Source organism: Salvia splendens, chromosome 5 (genome assembly GCF_004379255.2).
Source record: "Salvia splendens isolate huo1 chromosome 5, SspV2, whole genome shotgun sequence".
Taxonomy (NCBI): domain Eukaryota; kingdom Viridiplantae; phylum Streptophyta; class Magnoliopsida; order Lamiales; family Lamiaceae; genus Salvia; species Salvia splendens.
Genome location: NC_056036.1, coordinates 340,183 through 359,468, shown reverse-complemented (window position 1 = coordinate 359,468; position 19,286 = coordinate 340,183). Strand labels below are relative to the sequence as shown.

General features: G+C 40.4%; 6 protein-coding genes across 7 annotated transcripts; 4 read left to right on the top strand and 2 right to left on the bottom strand.

Annotated features, from left to right (window-relative positions):
• Positions 1-1,285: 1,285 nt before the first annotated feature.
• On the top strand, positions 1,286-4,054 carry LOC121805009 (protein WALLS ARE THIN 1-like). The gene is made up of 4 exons (XM_042204756.1): positions 1,286-1,709; positions 1,790-2,372; positions 2,861-3,012; positions 3,680-4,054. The coding sequence occupies exons 1-4, from the start codon at positions 1,492-1,494 to the stop codon at positions 3,855-3,857; spliced, it is 1,131 nt and encodes a 376-aa protein (XP_042060690.1). The 5' UTR covers positions 1,286-1,491; the 3' UTR covers positions 3,858-4,054.
• On the bottom strand, positions 2,237-7,125 carry LOC121805010 (lon protease 2-like). 2 transcript variants are annotated; one of them, XM_042204757.1, is made up of 2 exons: positions 6,093-7,125; positions 2,237-2,370 (listed from the first exon to the last, which is right to left on the bottom strand). In XM_042204757.1, exon 1 carries the CDS (start codon positions 6,944-6,946, stop codon positions 6,113-6,115), a length of 834 nt encoding a protein of 277 aa, XP_042060691.1. In that variant the 5' UTR covers positions 6,947-7,125; the 3' UTR covers positions 2,237-2,370; positions 6,093-6,112. The 2 variants fall into 2 exon arrangements, with proteins under 2 accessions (XP_042060691.1, XP_042060692.1); XM_042204758.1 differs by having other exon boundaries at positions 2,244-2,379.
• LOC121805012 (auxin-induced protein PCNT115-like) lies at positions 4,173-6,104 on the top strand. The gene is made up of 2 exons (XM_042204759.1): positions 4,173-4,656; positions 4,988-6,104. The coding sequence occupies exons 1-2, from the start codon at positions 4,441-4,443 to the stop codon at positions 5,003-5,005; spliced, it is 234 nt and encodes a 77-aa protein (XP_042060693.1). The 5' UTR covers positions 4,173-4,440; the 3' UTR covers positions 5,006-6,104.
• A 3,529-nt stretch (positions 7,126-10,654) lies between the features above and the next one.
• Positions 10,655-12,965, top strand: LOC121804423 (jacalin-related lectin 3). The gene is made up of 5 exons (XM_042203964.1): positions 10,655-10,717; positions 10,792-10,995; positions 11,062-11,769; positions 11,859-12,500; positions 12,580-12,965. The coding sequence occupies exons 1-5, from the start codon at positions 10,715-10,717 to the stop codon at positions 12,880-12,882; spliced, it is 1,860 nt and encodes a 619-aa protein (XP_042059898.1). The 5' UTR covers positions 10,655-10,714; the 3' UTR covers positions 12,883-12,965.
• On the bottom strand, positions 12,940-15,260 carry LOC121804424 (probable ubiquitin-conjugating enzyme E2 18). The gene is made up of 6 exons (XM_042203965.1): positions 15,159-15,260; positions 14,901-15,004; positions 14,695-14,797; positions 14,459-14,522; positions 13,322-13,410; positions 12,940-13,231 (listed from the first exon to the last, which is right to left on the bottom strand). The coding sequence occupies exons 1-6, from the start codon at positions 15,186-15,188 to the stop codon at positions 13,136-13,138; spliced, it is 486 nt and encodes a 161-aa protein (XP_042059899.1). The 5' UTR covers positions 15,189-15,260; the 3' UTR covers positions 12,940-13,135.
• Positions 15,261-17,021: 1,761 nt separating this feature from the next.
• Positions 17,022-18,631, top strand: LOC121802447 (BEL1-like homeodomain protein 11). The gene is made up of 4 exons (XM_042202124.1): positions 17,022-17,085; positions 17,194-17,666; positions 18,051-18,416; positions 18,491-18,631. Exons 2-4 carry the CDS (start codon positions 17,253-17,255, stop codon positions 18,629-18,631), a joined length of 921 nt encoding a protein of 306 aa, XP_042058058.1. The 5' UTR covers positions 17,022-17,085; positions 17,194-17,252.
• Positions 18,632-19,286: the final 655 nt, after the last annotated feature.

The following is a 19,286-nucleotide window of genomic DNA, read 5'->3' as shown; positions in this document are numbered from 1 at the left end:
ATCAAAAAATTGTGTCCAGTAGAAATCGAAGTGAATAACAAATCAAAATCTTCTTATAAAATCGATAAATCAAAATCTTGATCCCATTTAAACCAGCAGATACTATAATCAGACTCTTTGCTTATATGCATAAAATATTTAGTATTCGAGACGGTTTTGATATGTTGAGGAATTATGTTTTAAAAATATAATCATATTCTAAAATTTCTATCAATTTAGTAAGTTAAAAATATACGTATTATAATAATTAAAATCAGGTTGTACAAAATAGAAAGAAAATTGTTTATATTATATTTTATTCTTATAGTATGTTAATTATACAAAATAAATACTAGAACTGTTTTAGATCTATAAAAGTAGTGGCGAGCGTCAAAATAGCATTCTGTAAAATTGCATGTTTGCCTCATGATTTGCACATGCAAAAATGCAATTCATATGAAATTATTAATGTCAACGGGCCAAAAAAAAATAGTGAACTATTTCAATTTTCAAATAATGATTATAGGGTAAAATTAGAGGTAACTAGTATATAAATAGTGTAAGTCAATTATTAGTTATTTAAAATAAGTTTTAGACTATGTTTGGAAAGTATATTGTATTAAATGTGTAGGGGCAGGATGGTGGGGTCTAGGCTTAGTGTGGACGATGAGAGTCGCACGGTGGAAGGGCACCGCCACCCTCTCCGCTCGTGCGCGGCGGCGGCGGCTCACCACCACACCACATGACCCCTCCATACCCCACACTCCATCATTAATACCCTTCCAAATATATCATACTACTGCATTTCTTTTTTAATTTAGTATTTAATATCTCGAATTTATTGGTTGGGTATTTATGCATACATGAGATGAGAGAGAACAATTTTCAATACTAGTAATACAATTTAAGTCGAACATATATATGGTGATCACCAAGAATCAAGAGTCATTAATTAGCTTTGAAGACTCTACACACAAGAACTCACTTTCCACATCACTAGAGCCATGAAGCGACTAGTTGGAATACTAAGTATAATAGTAGTAGAGTATCAAAGTTGGGTAGATTAAAAAATGAGAGCAAACCAAGAAATAAAATTGGTGTAAAGAGTGGAGAATTGAGGGGTTAGGGTTTAAGAGAACGAAGCACAGTCAGTCCAATTCTGTAATAGCGATTGGACAAAAGATGGCTAAGTTCAAGGCAGTTGTGTGCAGATGAACAAGTCAGCATTGTGAAATTCGTATTACAATACCATGCAACAAAAACACATCTTAGATATATGAAATTAACCAAGGTTGTCATGCACTCATGCCATCCAATAGATCAAATAGGGAGTAGTATGTAAAAACCATACTGATGTACGTAGGAGACAAACATACAACACTTGAAAGCCTCAAATTTTGACCCACACACACACACACACACACACACACTTCCTCTCCTCAATATCTGTATTTATATCACTACCCTAAATCCCACCTTCACCACAATCTCTCCTCTCAACTACAGCTAGCAATGGCGGATGCAGCCACGGGTATGGGCCGGGGAATCTGCTCCATCCCTGAGAAATTCCAGCTCCACATAGCCATGCTGGCCTTACAGTTCGGCTATGCAGGCTTCCACGTCGTCTCCCGTCTCGCCCTCAACATGGGCATCAGCAAGATCGTCTTCCCCGTTTATCGAAACATCCTCGCCTTCATCCTCCTCCTCCCCTTCGCCTACTTTCTCGAAAAGTATATACTCCTATGTGCTTAATATTAACCTTTAAAATTTACTATTTATCTTTATTTATATATGTACAATACATGAACAGGAAGGAGAGGCCGCCGATTACATGGAGCTTCCTCCTCGAGTTCTTCCTCCTCGCAATAGTCGGGATAACGGCAAACCAAGGCTTCTACCTCGTCGGACTCGACAACACTTCCCCGACCTTTGCCTCCGCCATCCAGAACTCCGTCCCGGCCATCACGTTCCTCATGGCCGCCCTTCTCCGGATAGAGAAGGTGCGGTTGGACCGCAAGGACGGTGTCTCCAAGGTGGCGGGCCTCCTCATCTGCGTCGCGGGGGCATCTGTCATCACGCTCTTCAAGGGGCCCGCCATCTACACCCCGACGCCGCCCTCCATGGCAGTGTCGACGCCGGTGGTTTTGGGAGATGCGGCCGGGAAGAGCTGGACGATGGGGTGCCTGTACCTGATAGGGCACTGCCTGTCGTGGGCCGGGTGGCTCGTGCTGCAGGCGCCCGTGCTCAAGAGGTATCCCGCCCGCCTCTCCTTCACCTCCTACCAGTGCTTCTTCGGGATCCTCCAGTTCCTCGTCATCGCCGCCTTCTTCGAGAGGAATGGCGAGGCCTGGCTCATCCGCACCGGCTCCGAGGTCTTTAGCGTCTTCTACGCTGTAAGTACTAAAATCACTATATGAGTCTCATGAATACTTCATCACATATCGTCTAATTGGTTTCTAAGTTGAAATTTCGTATACTTCTATCATGATATTAGAGCGGACGCACACAAAAACAACTATGGCAATAGAATTATTTGCATTAAATGAATTCATATATTGAGAAGAAAATGATGAAAATGAAAGCTAGCTTGAATATTTAATTTCTTCAAGTTAAGGAAAGGACACCATATTAAAGAAATTGTCAAAACAATACAGAACATTATTGAAGCACTAGTGGGTCTTAAATCTCCATGGTTGAGTTGAGCCATGTGACATAACATATGTTTAAGTCAATATAATGTATGCATATCATATTGAATGTACAAAATTACTATACTTTTTCCTATACATTTATTTATCAAATTATTAAAAGTCTACATGTACACACACCAATGTGTGTTTTGTCAAGAAAATCAAGATGACAGCCAAGTCTTATGATGCAGGGAGTGGTGGCATCTGGGATTGCCTTCGCTGTACAGATATGGTGCATAGATAAAGGTGGCCCCGTCTTCGTCGCAGTCTACCAGCCCGTCCAGACACTCGTCGTCGCTATCACCTCTTCCCTTCTCTTGGGAGAGGAGTTCTACTTGGGCGGGTACGACTTGCTATTTTATTTTAATATCATTAATCGAACCAATTCACTCGATCTTAGTTAAATTCTATGGGATATCATTCTATTGCCATGTTTGCCCTTTTACGGCATGTGACAATGTATCTCGCCTCGTTTACACAATGCGAAAATTGCATTGTATCTTGCAATCATCCCTCCCACCTCATCCTGTGACTAATTTACTCCTATACAAAGTCCATTTTTACTCATCTCCGATTTTATTTAACTATCATCTTATTTAATGAACTGAATATCATCTTACACTATGAATTTTCGATCCTAACTCCCTTAAAATACCGGTATGTCGTTTTCTAATTGGACTGGGCATCTCTATTATTAGTATATAAAGTAAAAAATAAAATAAAATATGATCAATTTGATGGGGATATATCATAGAGTTAGCTAGTACCTAGCCATCCATATCTTTGGAGGTCAAGAATGTCACATTTTGTTAACAATGCATTATGCATCCATCCCCTATTCCCCGACCAAGTTGGGATCTAGTGTGTTCTCTACTCGTCCTAATATTTTGTCGTTTATTTTATTAAGTATTTTCATGAAATTAATCAATTTATTAAATTGAATCTAGAAGTGAATAGAGCCGACCCAATCAATGATGACTAAATTTGATTGGTGGGTGTGTGATGGACAGGATAATTGGTGCAGTGCTGATCATATTCGGATTGTATTTGGTGCTTTGGGGGAAGAGTGAAGAGAAGAAGTTTGCAGAGATCCAGTGCCGCGCGGAGCACAACACCAGCAGAGCGACCCCGCAGATCAGGCCATCCATCACCCAGCCACTCCTGGCGCAGTCAACGGAGAATGTTTGACTATGGATAAAATATGAAAATCAAGTTCGGCTATATTTAATTTAATATGAAAATGGTTTGATTTTCATCTTCCTGTAAGTTGAGAAGAAGAAAAAAAAGTTGGGAAGAAAATAGGAAGAGGGTTTTGTGAAAAGGGATGTATTAAGATTTAAGATGGATGTCCCTTGTGTTTTTATATAATTAATTATTAGTACCAATTTATAATGGTGTTTGATTAGACAAGGTATTTTTGTGTTTTTCTTAAGAATTACATGTAACAATGCGTTTGTTTGGTATGATAGCCCTAGATATTGGCTTCTATCTAGGTTCTATCTAGTGTTTGATTGGTATGATATAACTACACGAGGACCCGGTATAAACTTCATGACCCGGAAAGATTTATGATAGCTACATGTCATTTTCATATACGCCTAACCAGGCTGAAGGCTATGATTGAAGTTATGTTGCCGATCCAGATTGTGTTCTACACATCGGTTGTCTAAAACACCCCTCCCCTTCCTCCCCTCACTTCATTTGCTTTCCAACAACTGACGGCAGTCAAGAGGCCACTGAACCCAAATTGCAGAAGCCCTAATTAAGAGGAATGGGGGTGAATGTTCCGAGAATCAAGCTGGGGTCGCAGGGGCTCGAGGTCTCCAAACAAGGCCTCGACTGCATGGGCATGTCAGCCAGCTATGGCCAGCGGAAGCCCGAAGATGAGATGATCCAATTTATACACCACGCCATCAACTCCGGCGTCACGTTTCTCGACACCTCCGACGCCTACGGTCCCCACACCAACGAAATTCTTATTGGAAAGGTATTATTTCTCTCTGCTTAAGTTCTGAATTCAATCGATTGAATTAGTGTATTCGAGTATTCACTCGTGGAGGTTCAATCTGTTTGCGATTTGTGCTAATTAGTTGATTGATCCTGTTTGGTGATTTTCCGCCGAGTATTATTGTTCGAACACTTCAGAGAAGAGATATTCAAGTTAAGATGTACTTGTGCAGTTATGCATTGTGATTTTGACAATCTTCATGATTATTTGAGCTTAATTTATTTGAGGAGATTCTCATGGAGGCTGAGATTTGAATAAAGTGCACTATGATTTTCCTGAACTATTTACTATTATGTTGAAATTGTTGCAGGCTTTAAAAAGGGGTTGAGGGAGAAAGTGCAAATTGCTTCAAACTGGTTCCTTTTCTGCTTCGTATTGTGCCATAGGTTTCATCATTTAAATTTAGTTATTTTGTGGTTTGTAACTTGAAAACTCATCTCCAATTCGATGATGTATGGAAATTTTATTTTACAAAAAGTGGATAGCAAAATTATGTATTTCAAACTCATCTCTAATTTGATGATGAATGGAATTTACATGCTATGTTTATGAGGGCATATTTGTCAATCAGTGTTACTATCATGGTTTTGTAGTAGCCCAACCAAAGACCAAATAAGTTATATGATTATCACTATCAGCCCAAACAAACGTCCGATTGAGATATAATACTATCAACACTATCATGTGAAACCCTATACAACTACCCTATCATACACAATACTCTCATACCAATCAAACGAACCCTAGGTACAGAAACACATTTAGGTTCATTCACTTTATAAGACAGCAAATCCTAGGATATGAAGAGTGGATGGATTGGTTTCAAGCACACACCTATGTGAATATTTGTATGCAACTATGCAAGTAGATTTGCAAGAGAAGCATTCGCACACACTGTAAAATTTGCCATCTCTCCAACAAGAAAATTTGAGAAATGAAGATAGCAATCACAAGAAAAGGGGTGGAAAAGCAAACTGCAACAACCAATATTGATACTACAAGTAAACATAGATGTTGCTTGTCTCTAGTAAAAACTAACTAGTTCAACAAAGTTACAAAACTGAATCGAACATAACACTTTCACAACCATGTCTTAATGGATATTAAGTGCAAAGTTTTCAACTTTTCCTAACACTACACACACTCACCACTAGGCACTAGTCAGATTATTTTTCCTAACCGGAAAACTGCCTTTGCTTTACTCAACAATCAACAAGTGCATATTCTTGAATCATGATCCTAATTTGTTACACTCAACAAGAGCATTTCCTCGAACCTTGATCATGATTCTAATCTTTCATACTCAACAAGTACATGATCATGATCCTAATTGAGCAAGTGAATTTTATGTATTGGATATCAAAAGTTTAGGCATTAACTCATAGCACTGTAAATAGAGTAACACATAGTATTACCACATTTGCTATTGCTATTGCTATGTCGAGGGGAACACATCCTTGACCGCAGACGCTGCCGTCAAGTAATTGAGGGTATTCCTGAGCGTCTCCTTCTCTCGCTTCAACCTCACAGCCGTATCCTCGAGCTCCAGCAGCGCCTGCTGCTCCCTCGGCGCCCCCTCGAAGGTGCTTCCCACAAAGAAGGAGAAGGGCGTGGGGAAGAGGTTCTTCCGCAGATCCTGCACCTCCTTCTCAGGCTTCCCATTTATGCGGTTCGAGAGGCGGATCACATCCTTCATGTAGCTCTCGACATCCCCGGCGAGGGCGTCCAGGTCGTGGAGCTCGCCGGCCGAGGGGCGGTCCTCCAACCAGGTCACCTCGCCGACGAGGTAGGGTTTGGTGCGGACCAATCGATTCACGCGGAACCGCTCCTGCCCCTTGCAGATGAGGAAGAATCGGTCGTCGACGAGGCGCTCGTGCTTCACGACCTCGCCGACGCAGCCGACGTCGGAGGTGCCGGTGGAGGCGTCGGTGTAGATGACGCCGAAGCGGAGGTCGGTGTGGAGGAGGGTGTGCATCATCATGCGGTACCGGAATTCGAAGATTTGTAGGGGGAGTACGGCGCCAGGGAAGAGGACGAGGGGGAGGGGGAAGAGGGGGAGCTCCGCCGCGTAGTCGGATTTAGGATTTGTGTGGTGCTTCTCCGGGAACGAGGAGGCGGCGCACGACAGGGGATGGGGGCGACGGCGGAGCGGTGGGGAGAGGAAACTGCGGGCGGGGTTTAATTGGGGTTTGGGGGAGATTAGGGAGGTGGAGGACGACGGCGATGGCGATGGAGATGGAGGAGAATGCAGGAGCTGAGGCAGGGCCATTTTGGGAGAGGAGAGAGAAATGGGGTTTAGGAAGGGGGGGAAGGGGAAATTGATTGAGGAATTATTGAATGGGATGAGGGAATTGTGGAGGAGAGTGGGTAATCTTCTTCACTGAATCATCGCCATTGAGATTGATTCAATGAAGGTTTTAGGGTTTGGTGTTTTGGATAATTGGGGGCTGTGGTTTTACACGTGGATTATGTGGAGTTTGTTCGGCACGTGCCAACTACTATTCATTTCTATAAAATACTATGAGAAAAACTCTCAACAATCACGGAACTCTTTTGAGCGTCCTGGTCGAGTATTGTATTTGTATGTTGGCAAAGCATACAATTTGAATATCAGGGCATCCGCAATGGGCGAACTATGGCACGCCCGATGGCGCGCATCGTCCGCGCCATCCATCGTCCGCACCCATTGCGGGTGCGCGCCATAGGGCGCGGACGATAGTCGCGCCCTATATTTTGGTCGCGGAGGATAGCGCGGACGATGATCATCGTCCGCGCCATCGTCCGCCCCATTGCGGCTGTCGCGGACGATGGCCATCGTCCGCGCCATCGTCCGCCCCATTGTGGAGGTCGCGGACGATTAACCGCGGTCGATGGCACGCAGTTTCATTTTTTTATAAATACCGTTCATTTGTAACATTTTATTTCACTCGATTTCATTTTCGAAACTTACATTTACATAATTACTACGAAATGGATTCAAGCCCCAATAGTCCTACGTTTAGCGCAGGGGCGCATTGGTCGGGTACAGAACCCGGCGATTATCGTTCGTTCGACACCAACACCCATTACGATCCCGATTTCAGTACAGAATCGTATGGGTTGTCTGACATGGAGCCGTCTCCGCACCGCCCAACCGCAGCGGCCGATCCCGACCCCGCCGCGACCGCTTCCGCCCCAGCCAGAAAGAAGCGGAACCGACAGCGGGCGCAGAAGTTGCCGCCTCCCGGTGATTGCGATGAGTACGCCCCCGGCCGTACGAACTACAACGACGACGAAACTCTCACTTTGGCCCGGTGCTGGGTAGATATATCGGAAGATCCGATATTCGCGAACAACCAGCGACAGATCGCGTACTGGGAACTCATCGCGGACCTCTACAATTCGGTCAAGTCGCCGACCGCGTACAAGCGCAAGCGTGAGCAACTCCGCAAGCACTGGGATCAAGTCAAGAAGCAAGTGAACTTGTACGCACAGGGCCCTCAAGAAGTGTACCGACCCCGACGAAGCCGAATATCTCCGGGCGTTACTCGATGAGCTGCGTCGGAAGTTGGGAATTGGTCTGACTTAGTTTTTTTTATTATTAGTTCAATGATGTAACTTTTTTTATTTAAACTTCGCCGTTTGTTATTTAGACCGTTTTTTATTTACTCGTTACTTGTTATTTGAAAACAGTTAAATTAATTAAACAAAACAATAAAATGATGATGTGGCGCGCCATAGGGCGCACCCTACGGCCCGCCTTAGGGCGCCCCACTGCAGGTGGGGAGGTAGGAGGATACAACTGCTGACGTGGCGCGCCATAAGGTGCCCCATTGCTAATGCTCTCAATCTCGCTTGAGTCGCTCCTTAGATCATTAGTGCCCTAAGGAGCGCCCTATGCACCTCCACGTCATCATTTTTATCCTCCTACCCTCCCACCTGCAGTGTGGCGCCCTAAGGCGCGCTATATGCATTTTCTTTTATTTGAATATTCAAATAACTACAAAATTGGGAAAAAACTTCATTTCATTTATAAAAAGTAATACATTACAATACGAATTAAAAAAATACGCAAACTCAGCGACGGCGGTTACGGGCCCACACTTCTTCAATCATGTCGGTAAAATAGTCAGCAATCGGACGTTGGTGAGTTGCCGCGTGGTCGCGTCGGACAACTGTCCGACGTCGAATAGGCCTGTGGATCTGCTCCGCTGCCGCTGCAGCCGCCGCCTCCTCGCGCTGCATTTCGACTAAGCATTCCGCCATGACCTCTTCAACGGCTGCATCTAAGGCTTCCGAGGTCGGACTACCTGACTCTGAGGAACTAGAACTAGTGTCGTCGTCGTGGTTCATTTTGGTATGTGAGAGAGGTAGAAATGTGAGAGATGAGAGAAATGAGAGAGACGAGATGTTCGTATGAACAAGTGAATGAGAAACGAGGTTTAAATAGACAAAATTCAGAAGAAAAAAAAATTCAAAAACGCGTGCCATCATCCGCCGAGCCCACAATGGTGCCCGATGGCGCAGACGATAGCCCACAATGGTGCTCGATGCCGCGGACGATAGGCCATCGTCCGCGCTTCTTCCGCGCCCAAAGCTTAGGGCGTGGGCATAGGGCACGCACTATGGCTAGCACCCACAATGGAGGCATCGTTCGCGCCCGAGAACGATGGCACGCATAGGGCTTGCCATCGGGCGCCCCATTGTGGGTGCCCTTATGCCTAAAAAGATTGAAAATTTTCAAATTTGAACGTTCACCCACTCGCAACTACAATCCATCCCGAGGCTCCTGCCCTAGCATTCGCCCGCACCACCTATCCTCCGTCCACCTACATTTTTTGCACCGATCGAGGAGGTGTCCAACAGATTTACTTATGTTTATGAGGTTTTGACATCCTACTACCATTATCTTTTTATTTGAATAGTTCATGTTATAATAGTAACATATTACTTCATCCCAAAAATAGTTTTATTTTTCCATTTTTTGATGTCTATAAAAAATAGTTCTATTTTATAAAAATTGAAAGTTTCCCTCTTATACATTAAGACCTTTTCTCTTCTCTTCCTTATTTTTACTTACCCTTTCTTCACATTATCTTACTTTATCTACTTTTTCTCCTTCATTCTTACTTTACCAATTTCTCGCTAAAACCTATCACATCCACAAATAGAACTTAATATTTTTTTATTATTATTTACTTAATTATAACTATCTTAACAATAGGTTATTTATTGTAGAATCCGCCACATATGAATATGTACTTAAGTCTTTCTTGATTTGGACTAGTGTCTGCTTTTGTCTTCACTCAAATTTTGAACTTAGTTTGTGAAAGGAAAAAGGAATTTGTATTCATTCATGCATATCTATCGCACATCTGTAATAGAAACATAGAATCAGTTCTCCACTAATCCCATAATAACACTCCATTAGTGGAGATTTATTCTACTTCAATTGGAAGTAAAATCCTAATAAATCTGTATTAGATTCTTTAACCATTCCCAAATTCACTTCAACCCTTTATCTCATTCACTTCAATTCACTCACACATGCATATCATTTAGAGCATCCGCACTTAGACAACTTTGTATGTATGTACGATGTTGCAGCTAAGCACACGGCCCCAACGCCCAACCCACTCCCTCATCCTCATGCAGCGCCTCCTAACTTCCGAGCTTGTACATGTTGTCGTGAGTCGATACTACAACACGATCTAGTCGATGAAATTTGTTCGACCACCTCGACGACAGCAATGCCCTTTAGTAGGGTAATAATTTTATATGATCAAATTCAACTTTCAAACACTAATTATAGTAGTATATTCGAAAATGGCTCAAAGTGAGGCATCAAATTAAATTATGGGATACAGCATCAATATCTTAAGTTTTGGAATCAAATGCTCTTCTTTTGAATGCTTTCCCTCCATAGTGGAACCCAGAATTTTCCAGCCTTATACAATTTTCCATATATATATTCATGTCCCTTCAAACCCTCATACACATAACATTGTTCTTTCTTTAATTTCTCTCTCGACGACAATAGTACTTTTTCTCTGTAGAAATGGTAATTAGGCCACACAACGCAGCTCCCTAACCTAGCTAACTGCATGAATATTGATGTATTATTGATTGTTGCAGAATTATGGGAAACAGACGGTGTTGGTGGGGCCGTGGGGAGGGCAAGAGGGGCAATATTGGGACGATGGCGTCTACTCGACTGTGAGGCAACTGGAGATAAGTCATGGGGATGCTATCGACTCCATCAGAATCGAATACGAGATCAATGGAAGATCCATCTGGTCGGAAATTCATGGTGGTAGTGGAGGCTCCAAGATAGATAAGGTATCAATCTCTATTTATTCATGTCATCAAATTAATTCTAATGTTTTGTTTGTTGTGCTCAACCAGATTAGGCTTGACTACCCAGACGAGTACCTAACATCGGTGCATGGATACTTCGGGCATCTGCACGAACGAGGACCCGTGTTCGTGCGAGCCCTATCTCTAGAGAGCAACAAGAGACTGTACGGACCCTTTGGGGTCGAACAAGGCACCTATTTTTCCTTCCCCAAAATACAAGGAAGGATAGTCGGATTTCTTGGCAAGTCTGGCTGGTTTCTTGATGCAATTGGTGCTTACATTGAGCCATTTCAAAACCATCATCTTGCTTCTCCAAATTCTATTTATTACTCTCACCACCAAATTTCTCAGCCGGTCGATAAAAATCAATATTCTATGATCCAAGGAAGCCTTGGCGCCGATTATGATCTTATTGTTGCTGTAAGGCAAAAGGATACTTCTTCTAATCATCATGACTACGCCAACTTTGAATCCTCCAACACTAAGATTCATAAACATGTTAGTTTTCAAAGAAGCTTTCAGAATAATCATGTTACTTCTGAAAGAATAATTGAGAATAGTAGCGGTGTGGTTACATCGGGGCCGTGGGGTGGCGGCGGAGGGAGCGTGTTCGATGATGGAGTGTACGACGGGGTGCGACAGATCAACCTATCGCGCAACGTTTGCGTTGTGGCAGTCCGGGTTTGTTACGAGCGGAACGGCGAGATTGTTTGGGGGAGCAAGAATGGCGGCACGGGAGCATTCAAGACGGACAAGGTACATGGAACCAATATACAGATTTATTATTATTATTATTTCAAATACTCCCCCTCAAGTTGAGTATCATAGATTTTTGTTGTTTGCAGGTTGTTTTTGATTATCCATCGGAGATCCTGACTCATCTGACGGGCTATATGGGGCCTACGATGATAATGGGTCCGAGCGTGGTGAAATCGCTCACTTTCCACACGACGAAAGGCAAGTATGGGCCATATGGAGAGGAGGAAGGGGAGTTCTTCTCTACCAAGTTGAAGGAAGGGTCCATGATTGTTGGATTTCACGGCCGGAGAGGATTGTTTCTTGATGCAATCGGTGTTCACGTTCTAGAAGGTAAAGTAGCGAACGCTTCTCCAGCCGTCAATGCTAAAAGCTCTGCTTCAGGCAATGTAGCAAATGTTCCTCCAACCGCCAATGATAAACACTCTGCTTCTAAAGCAACCAACCAAGCTGCATTGGTAGCTAAAAAGGCAGCTGATGGCTCTGAATGGCCTTTCAAATTTGGCAAGCGAGGACAAACGGACGAGGTAGTGCATCCAGCTCCATATGGGCCAGGGCCGTGGGGCGGGGAAGGAGGGAAGCCGTGGGACGATGGAGTATTCACAGGGATCAAACAGATCATTCTTACTATAACAGATGCAATTTGCTGTGTAGAAATAGAGTATGATCGAAACGGCCAATCCGTGTGGTCGGTTAAGCACGGAGGCACAAACGGACAGACAGCAAATCGGGTTAGACATATAACATAGTACAAACTTGTTTGCTTACATTACATCAAACAAGTTTTTGATTGTATATATGGTGTTGCAGGTGAAGCTAGACTATCCAAACGAGGTGTTAACATGCATAAGTGGATACTATGGTTCGATAAAAAGTGAACAAGGAAGTAAAGTGATCCGTTCGTTAACGTTCCACACTAGTAGAAAGAAATATGGTCCTTTTGGGGAAGAAACTGGCACGTATTTCACATCGGGGACGACAGAGGGGAAGGTGGTTGGGTTTCACGGCAAGAGCAGCACACATCTTGACGCTATTGGAGTACACATGCAGCATTGGTTGGGGAATAGAAAAACACCTAAGGCTTCTTCATCACTTATGAAGTATTTTTCTTGATTGATTAATTATGTTTTTCTTTAAATAATTCATCTTCTACTTTATAGTACACCTCAATAAATAAATGTTGTCTTGTTTGGCAACCTCTTTGATTGAATACAACATAACATACATTTATATATACCAATAGATCAACATGCTACAGAAATGTATGATAGAGCAGCTTAGGATAGAGTGAGAATGAGTTACATGTTTCAATTTTCAGCCGACCTACGTAGGATAGAGTGAGAATGAGTTACATGTTTATCTGCATTCACACTTTATCGTCGTGGAACCACCATCTCGTCTCCTTCGGAGATCTACCATTCTTACAATTCTTCACATAGCGGTCGTTGTCGGCTGGGCGTTGCTGCATATGGCAAAACTCGAGAGATCAATGTCTGGGAACAATTTCAGAATTCAGATCAGAGATAAATCGACAGTTGAATATTGGACTAACCTTCGCGGTGGAGCTTGACAGCATAGATAGAATGCTGATGCAAATCGAACTTACAGTCATAGCCGGGGACCAAGAGTCGTATAAAATATCTGCACAGTGGATATTCACAGAAGAGAAGAAATCAAGGAGTGACTAAATAATCTCCTATTATCATTAGAATCAGAGACTTTTACTGAATTTGGCTGCCATTAAGTTCTGGATATCTCATAGCTGGATGGATATTACAATTAATACATAAAGGTCAAGGAGTTCAAGATCCTATTTCAAAAAGTACATTTACATTTTTTAAACCAAATATTCTGTAAGCCTAATCAAACATATTCTTACCTTTTACACACTATAAATATCAACTTCAGAAATGCTGATAGCGAGTAAATAGATAGAACATAATGGAGAAATAAGGAATAAAGTAACTCTAAAAGTAAGTAGAAGGATAATGGAGTATATATTTTTCCTACAACTAAGAAATGAAAGAAAAGATGCTGGGGTGGATTCTCATCAGTTTGATGAGCAAAAACACTACACACCAGTTTAAATGTAAGCTTAAATGTAAAAGCATTTCTCCCTCTACTAAACGGTGTCCACTAGAATATAAAATAGTAGTACTTATTATTTTGAGTTGGGGAAAGAGGTGTCACCACTTGCATGTCCCCAAAAGGACAAATCTTTATTTTTACTAGGAGTAATTGTTAAAAGATGAAAACCCCATGAATTTTAGAGCCCACTGGTAGTCTCACAAGTTATATACTCATGGACCAGGTTTTCCAAAAAGATTACAAGTTCATAGCAGTAAACACTGAACTGATTCGTGATTATATAAACACGACAAATGGTTTTCTATTCAAATTCCTCTTTGCACAAAGGGAGAACAACCCCCACCCCCCAAGGAAAAAAATGCTCTTGCTCCTTAAACTTTAGTTTAATTTCCAGAAAGTCATAATAGTTCACAAATGATACATAATCTTCAACATCATTTTCCACAGTAGCAAAGCCAAAATGATTGCACTATACACTAATCCAAAACAGGAAATCAACCACAGAAAAGGTCACAATAATAAAGAACAAGCAAATTGATATCGAATCAATTTCTATATTTCGGGGCGTGGGGAAGGGAATCGAGTCAAAATAGAGACAAACCTAAACATATATGGCCATTACTATAAATGTGAGGATGCAAAGGCGCTGGAGGAACAAATATAACCTGTACAAAATGGAGAATATCAATTGATTAACAGAACACATTCAGAAGACACAGCTCAAAGCTAACAGCAAAACCGTAAAAGAACAACTTAAGTAACACTACAGAGACATAAAATTTCCAAATTTTTCTAGCCAACCACAAAAAAAGGGAACTAAATAGCAAGAAAATACACCTGCGGCGCTTCCATAGGGTAATGCTCCGGAAAATCAACCTGAAGCTGGTACATTTCACCAGCATAAAGCGTACCCGGTACCCCGTTGACTTCAATTACCCATCTAATCATGCCAAAACTCAATCAATCACTACCAAAGACATCCGAGACTTTCAATTTGTTCGTGAAATCGAAAATAAAATTAATCGAGGAAAAAAATTAGAAACCTCTTAAGATTATCAGTAGGTTTATGCTTAAAACCTGCGGGCGGATTCACCTGCCACTCCACCAGCTCTTTCTGCAACCGATTGCATGCGATCTTGCTCAATGCCTTCAATTCCAGTTCCAGAAAACATAATATAAAAACAATGAAACAATCAATAAAACATTTTTACCCAAAAGAGATACACAGAATATAGAATCAAATCTGTGGATAAACGAACAATCATACAAAATTAGAAATGAAATTGAATCGGCAAAGTAACCTTGCGTGAGGAAGCGGAGTCGGAGGTCATCGCTCAAGAGAATTTGAGAGAGGATTTTTTTAGAGGTAGAGTTAAATGTTGGAAATGGAATTTCTGCTGCGTGCTCTTAAGAAGTAGTAGTAGGCGCTGCTGCTTACTTAAACGCTGCCGTTTCCAACTTTTTCTCCAATTTTAATTTTTTTCCCCCAAAATGAAGCTAACATTCTGACATCGTCCAGCATGGCAAAAAACGACATACATGAACAAGTTACTTCTAATAAAAAAAAATTAGTATAAATTGTTTTTATATGGAGTACATAAAGTAAGATTTTTTATAATTTATTTACTCTATACTTAAACATCACCTTCTTAAATTACATAAAAAAACAAGAAAATAGGATATTCATTTCTAAATTATTGTGTGACATAAGTTGGGCAATAATATGATGGTACGACAATTCAAATTTGCCAAATCTATGTGGGCCTTGAGTTCATATTTTAACAGCCAACCAAATTGGCCTTACCCAGGAATCAGGATCTATCATTTATCTCATCACTATACCTATAACTATTAATCAACACTATATATCTTTTAAAAAAATGGAGTACATATTTTTTGCTAAATATTACTCCTACTTTTTGTCGAAGATGGGAGACACCCATTCTCATAATTTTTTTTTCTTTTTCTTTATAGTATTAAGATACTCCATAATAGTTGGTGAATTAGTTAACTTTAGCTAAATTTTGATTTTGCACACTAATTTTTTTAAACAGTGAACTACAAGAAAAAGTCTATGGACAATGAGATTTGCATATTTTCTGTATCTGATGAAAAAAATTATATCACTGGAGCTTTCATTTGAGGTACTTATGTACTATTTTTGGACTTTTTTTTACCCTTTTTAGATTATAGTTTTATACTCGCTCTGTCCCATTAAAAATGAAACATTTCTAAAAATAGAAACAATACTCTCTCCACTTTTTCTTCTCTCTTACTTTACTCTTTCTTCAATAACTCATAAAACAACACTACATAAAATCTCGTGCCGAAAAATAAATGTTGCATATTTAATGGGACGGAGGGAGTATTTAATAGTGCAAAAGTATCTCAATTGAAATTTAGTCTTTGTCCAGATATCTCTGGTGATATATTTTTTTACTAGGTACCGAAAATGCGCAAACCACATGAACTTTTTTTTATAGTTTCTTTTTTAAAATGATAATTGCTCGAGCCAAGACTGTCTCTCATTTCAAATCGATTTCAGTTAATTATTTACAATTTCGATCAAAAACATACTTCCCCAAGGTTTTATTCAAGGCCAACCTAGCTAGTGATATCACACTATCTATATCAAATAGAGTAGTGTAGCTTTTTTTATCTCAAGTTTTCAAGTTTCAACCTTCATTTTCAAACTTGAAACTAATGTTTTTCCCTTTTTATCTTAATCTAATTAACTTCCCAACCTACTTTGAATAAACTAACCACATTTTCCAGTACAAAGCCCAAGATTTCATCCGTAAAACAAGAATCATTCCAAGATCTCAATCTGAATATATAGATGCCATTTTTAGCAACATGCAGCATACACAAATCTCCATAAATCGACTGTCTTTGAATATGGGAATTGGCCATTCATTGATTGTGTTCAATAATCGAAGAATTTGTGAAAATCAGTCTGAAATGTGCTTTTTATTGAGTGTCCCAAAGAAATGCCACTGCAAGAAAGTAAAGCTGTTTTAGCATTTTCACTTCATTTTAGAAATTTTCCCATATTTTTTTTATGTTTCTTTAAGCTACCTTCTTGTCATTTATAGCTCTCAGCTTTTTGACATATGGTACCATAGACTTCAGAAAAGGAAAAAAACAGACAGCCAATGTAAGAGAAAAGAATCTCTCTCTTATCTCTTCTTATCTGTTTTTCTGCATGAATAATTACAAGTTTTGTAGGTATGTTTGTACTAATAAAATGCCATTTATGCAGCTCTCTTGAATGCCTTTTCTTCTTCATCTGTAAAGAGAGATATCTAATCTCTCCATCACTGTTCTTGTACTTAGGCATTTATATCAGGAGGTTCTCTTCTGCTTGATATCAAAGATTCAATCTTTTTGGCACCATGGTCTCAGAAGATTCATCATCATTTCAATCTCGGCTCTCTCTCTCATTAGGCTCTGTCCCATTTGGAGAGAGAGTCATGAATCCTGCAGCCTATCTCATTGCCATGAAAGAAGATTGTGGGATGGGATTTGATGACTTTCCATCAATCAACCAGTCATTGTGTGGGGATGGGAACCCGAATCAGTCGTTTGTTGCTTCGATTGGGAGCTCGAAATACGTGCAGCCGGCTCAGTCCCTTCTTCAAGAAATGGTCAGTGTTGGCGGGGAGGGAGTTGATGCAAGTAATCGGAGAAGTATGGATAGGTTGAGCAGGCGAGGCGCCCTTCACGCCTCGTCTAAGCTCAAGGCAGAGCTCTCTGGCTGTGAGTTGGTGTGTGTTGACCTGCTTAAGCTCATTGGCTTGCTTGAGGAGGTAGTTTTTGCATTGGTGGTGAATTTATGTGTGCTGTTTGTTTATTGATCTTAATCAGTTCTTGATCAAGAATGCTTATTTGGGTTGAATTTGAATGTTCTCTATTGATTGATGTTAGTTCCTGATCAACCATGATTATCGATGATGAATTTGAATGTGCTACTGATTGAATGTGTTATTGATTGATCAAGACCATAGATTGATGTTAGATCCTGATCTAGAATGATTTTTGATGTTAAATATTGATTGATCTAAGTTGTTGATAAAGACTATTGATTGATGTTAGTTCCTGATCAAGAATGGTTATTGATGTTGAATTTTGAATGTGCTGATTGATTGATCAAGAATGATTATTGGTGTTGGATTTTAATTTGGATGTTGCAGGTTGAGATGAGATACGAAGAGTATTCCCACCACATGTATTATCTGATCCATTCATTCGAGGCCATTGCTGGCACGGGTGCAGGGAAGTCCTACACGGCCCTCGCCCTCCTAGCCATGTCCAAGCACTTCTGTCGTCTAAGGAACGCGATTCTTGCACAAATCCAAACCACCAAGCACAAACTCCTCAAGGACACGCAGCTAAGCCTAGAATCAAGATCCATCCACACTTGGAGGCCCCTCAGAGGCCTGCCTGAGACTTGTGTCACCATTCTCCGTGCTTGGCTCTTCGGACACTTCCTGCATCCGTATCCAAATGACTCGGAGAAGCTGATGTTAGCATCACAGACAGGCTTGTCAAAGAATCAGGTAGATTCTTCCTCAAGAGATTATGTTCAAAGGTTGTTTTAGATAGGATTGAATGGATCTTTGTTTGTTTGTAGGTTTCGAATTGGTTCATCAATGCTCGAGTCCGGCTGTGGAAGCCGATGATTGAAGAGATGTACAAAGAGGAGTGTGAAGATTCATCCACACAAACAGAATCTCATCAATTGTTAGCAACAGCTCGTCTCCAACTTCGCTAGATCAATATGAACTTATTTTGTATACTAGTAAAGACATTATATATGTACAATTTTCTAATGTGTATATACGATTTACAAGTCTTAGTCGAGCTTCTATTACATTCATGCATAACTTCAATTAAGTTTCTGGTGTTCCATTTTTAGTTATTACTACTATACTAGTAATTTCTAATGTTTTAACATAATTGATTTGGGCCGACTAGTGCAATTACGTTTTTTTGCACTATTTTTATAGTAGCTATTTTGTACTTTTTCAATCTATCATTTTTATTTATGGTATTTATTATTTAAAATGTTCAATTTTTAGTAAAAAAATATATAAGTAACTTTTTACATTCATATAAATTAGACAATTAAGAATTTATAATTTTGAGAATTATTACAAGTCATATAGACAATATTTTTTCATGCTTTATGTCTTTATTATTGAGTTCTTTTTGAAATAAAATATACAATACCGCATTAAAAGAAAATGAGATTAACGTGATTCTTTTATTAGGGGCGTGTGGTTCGTTTTTAACCACTCACGTTTGGGAAAAGATTTAGTAGTTTAGTTAATTATTTCTATTAAGTGGAAATTATATAAATAAACACACACGACCATTTAATGGTAATTACATATTTAACTGATGCTATTTTAGGTTGTAGGCATGCC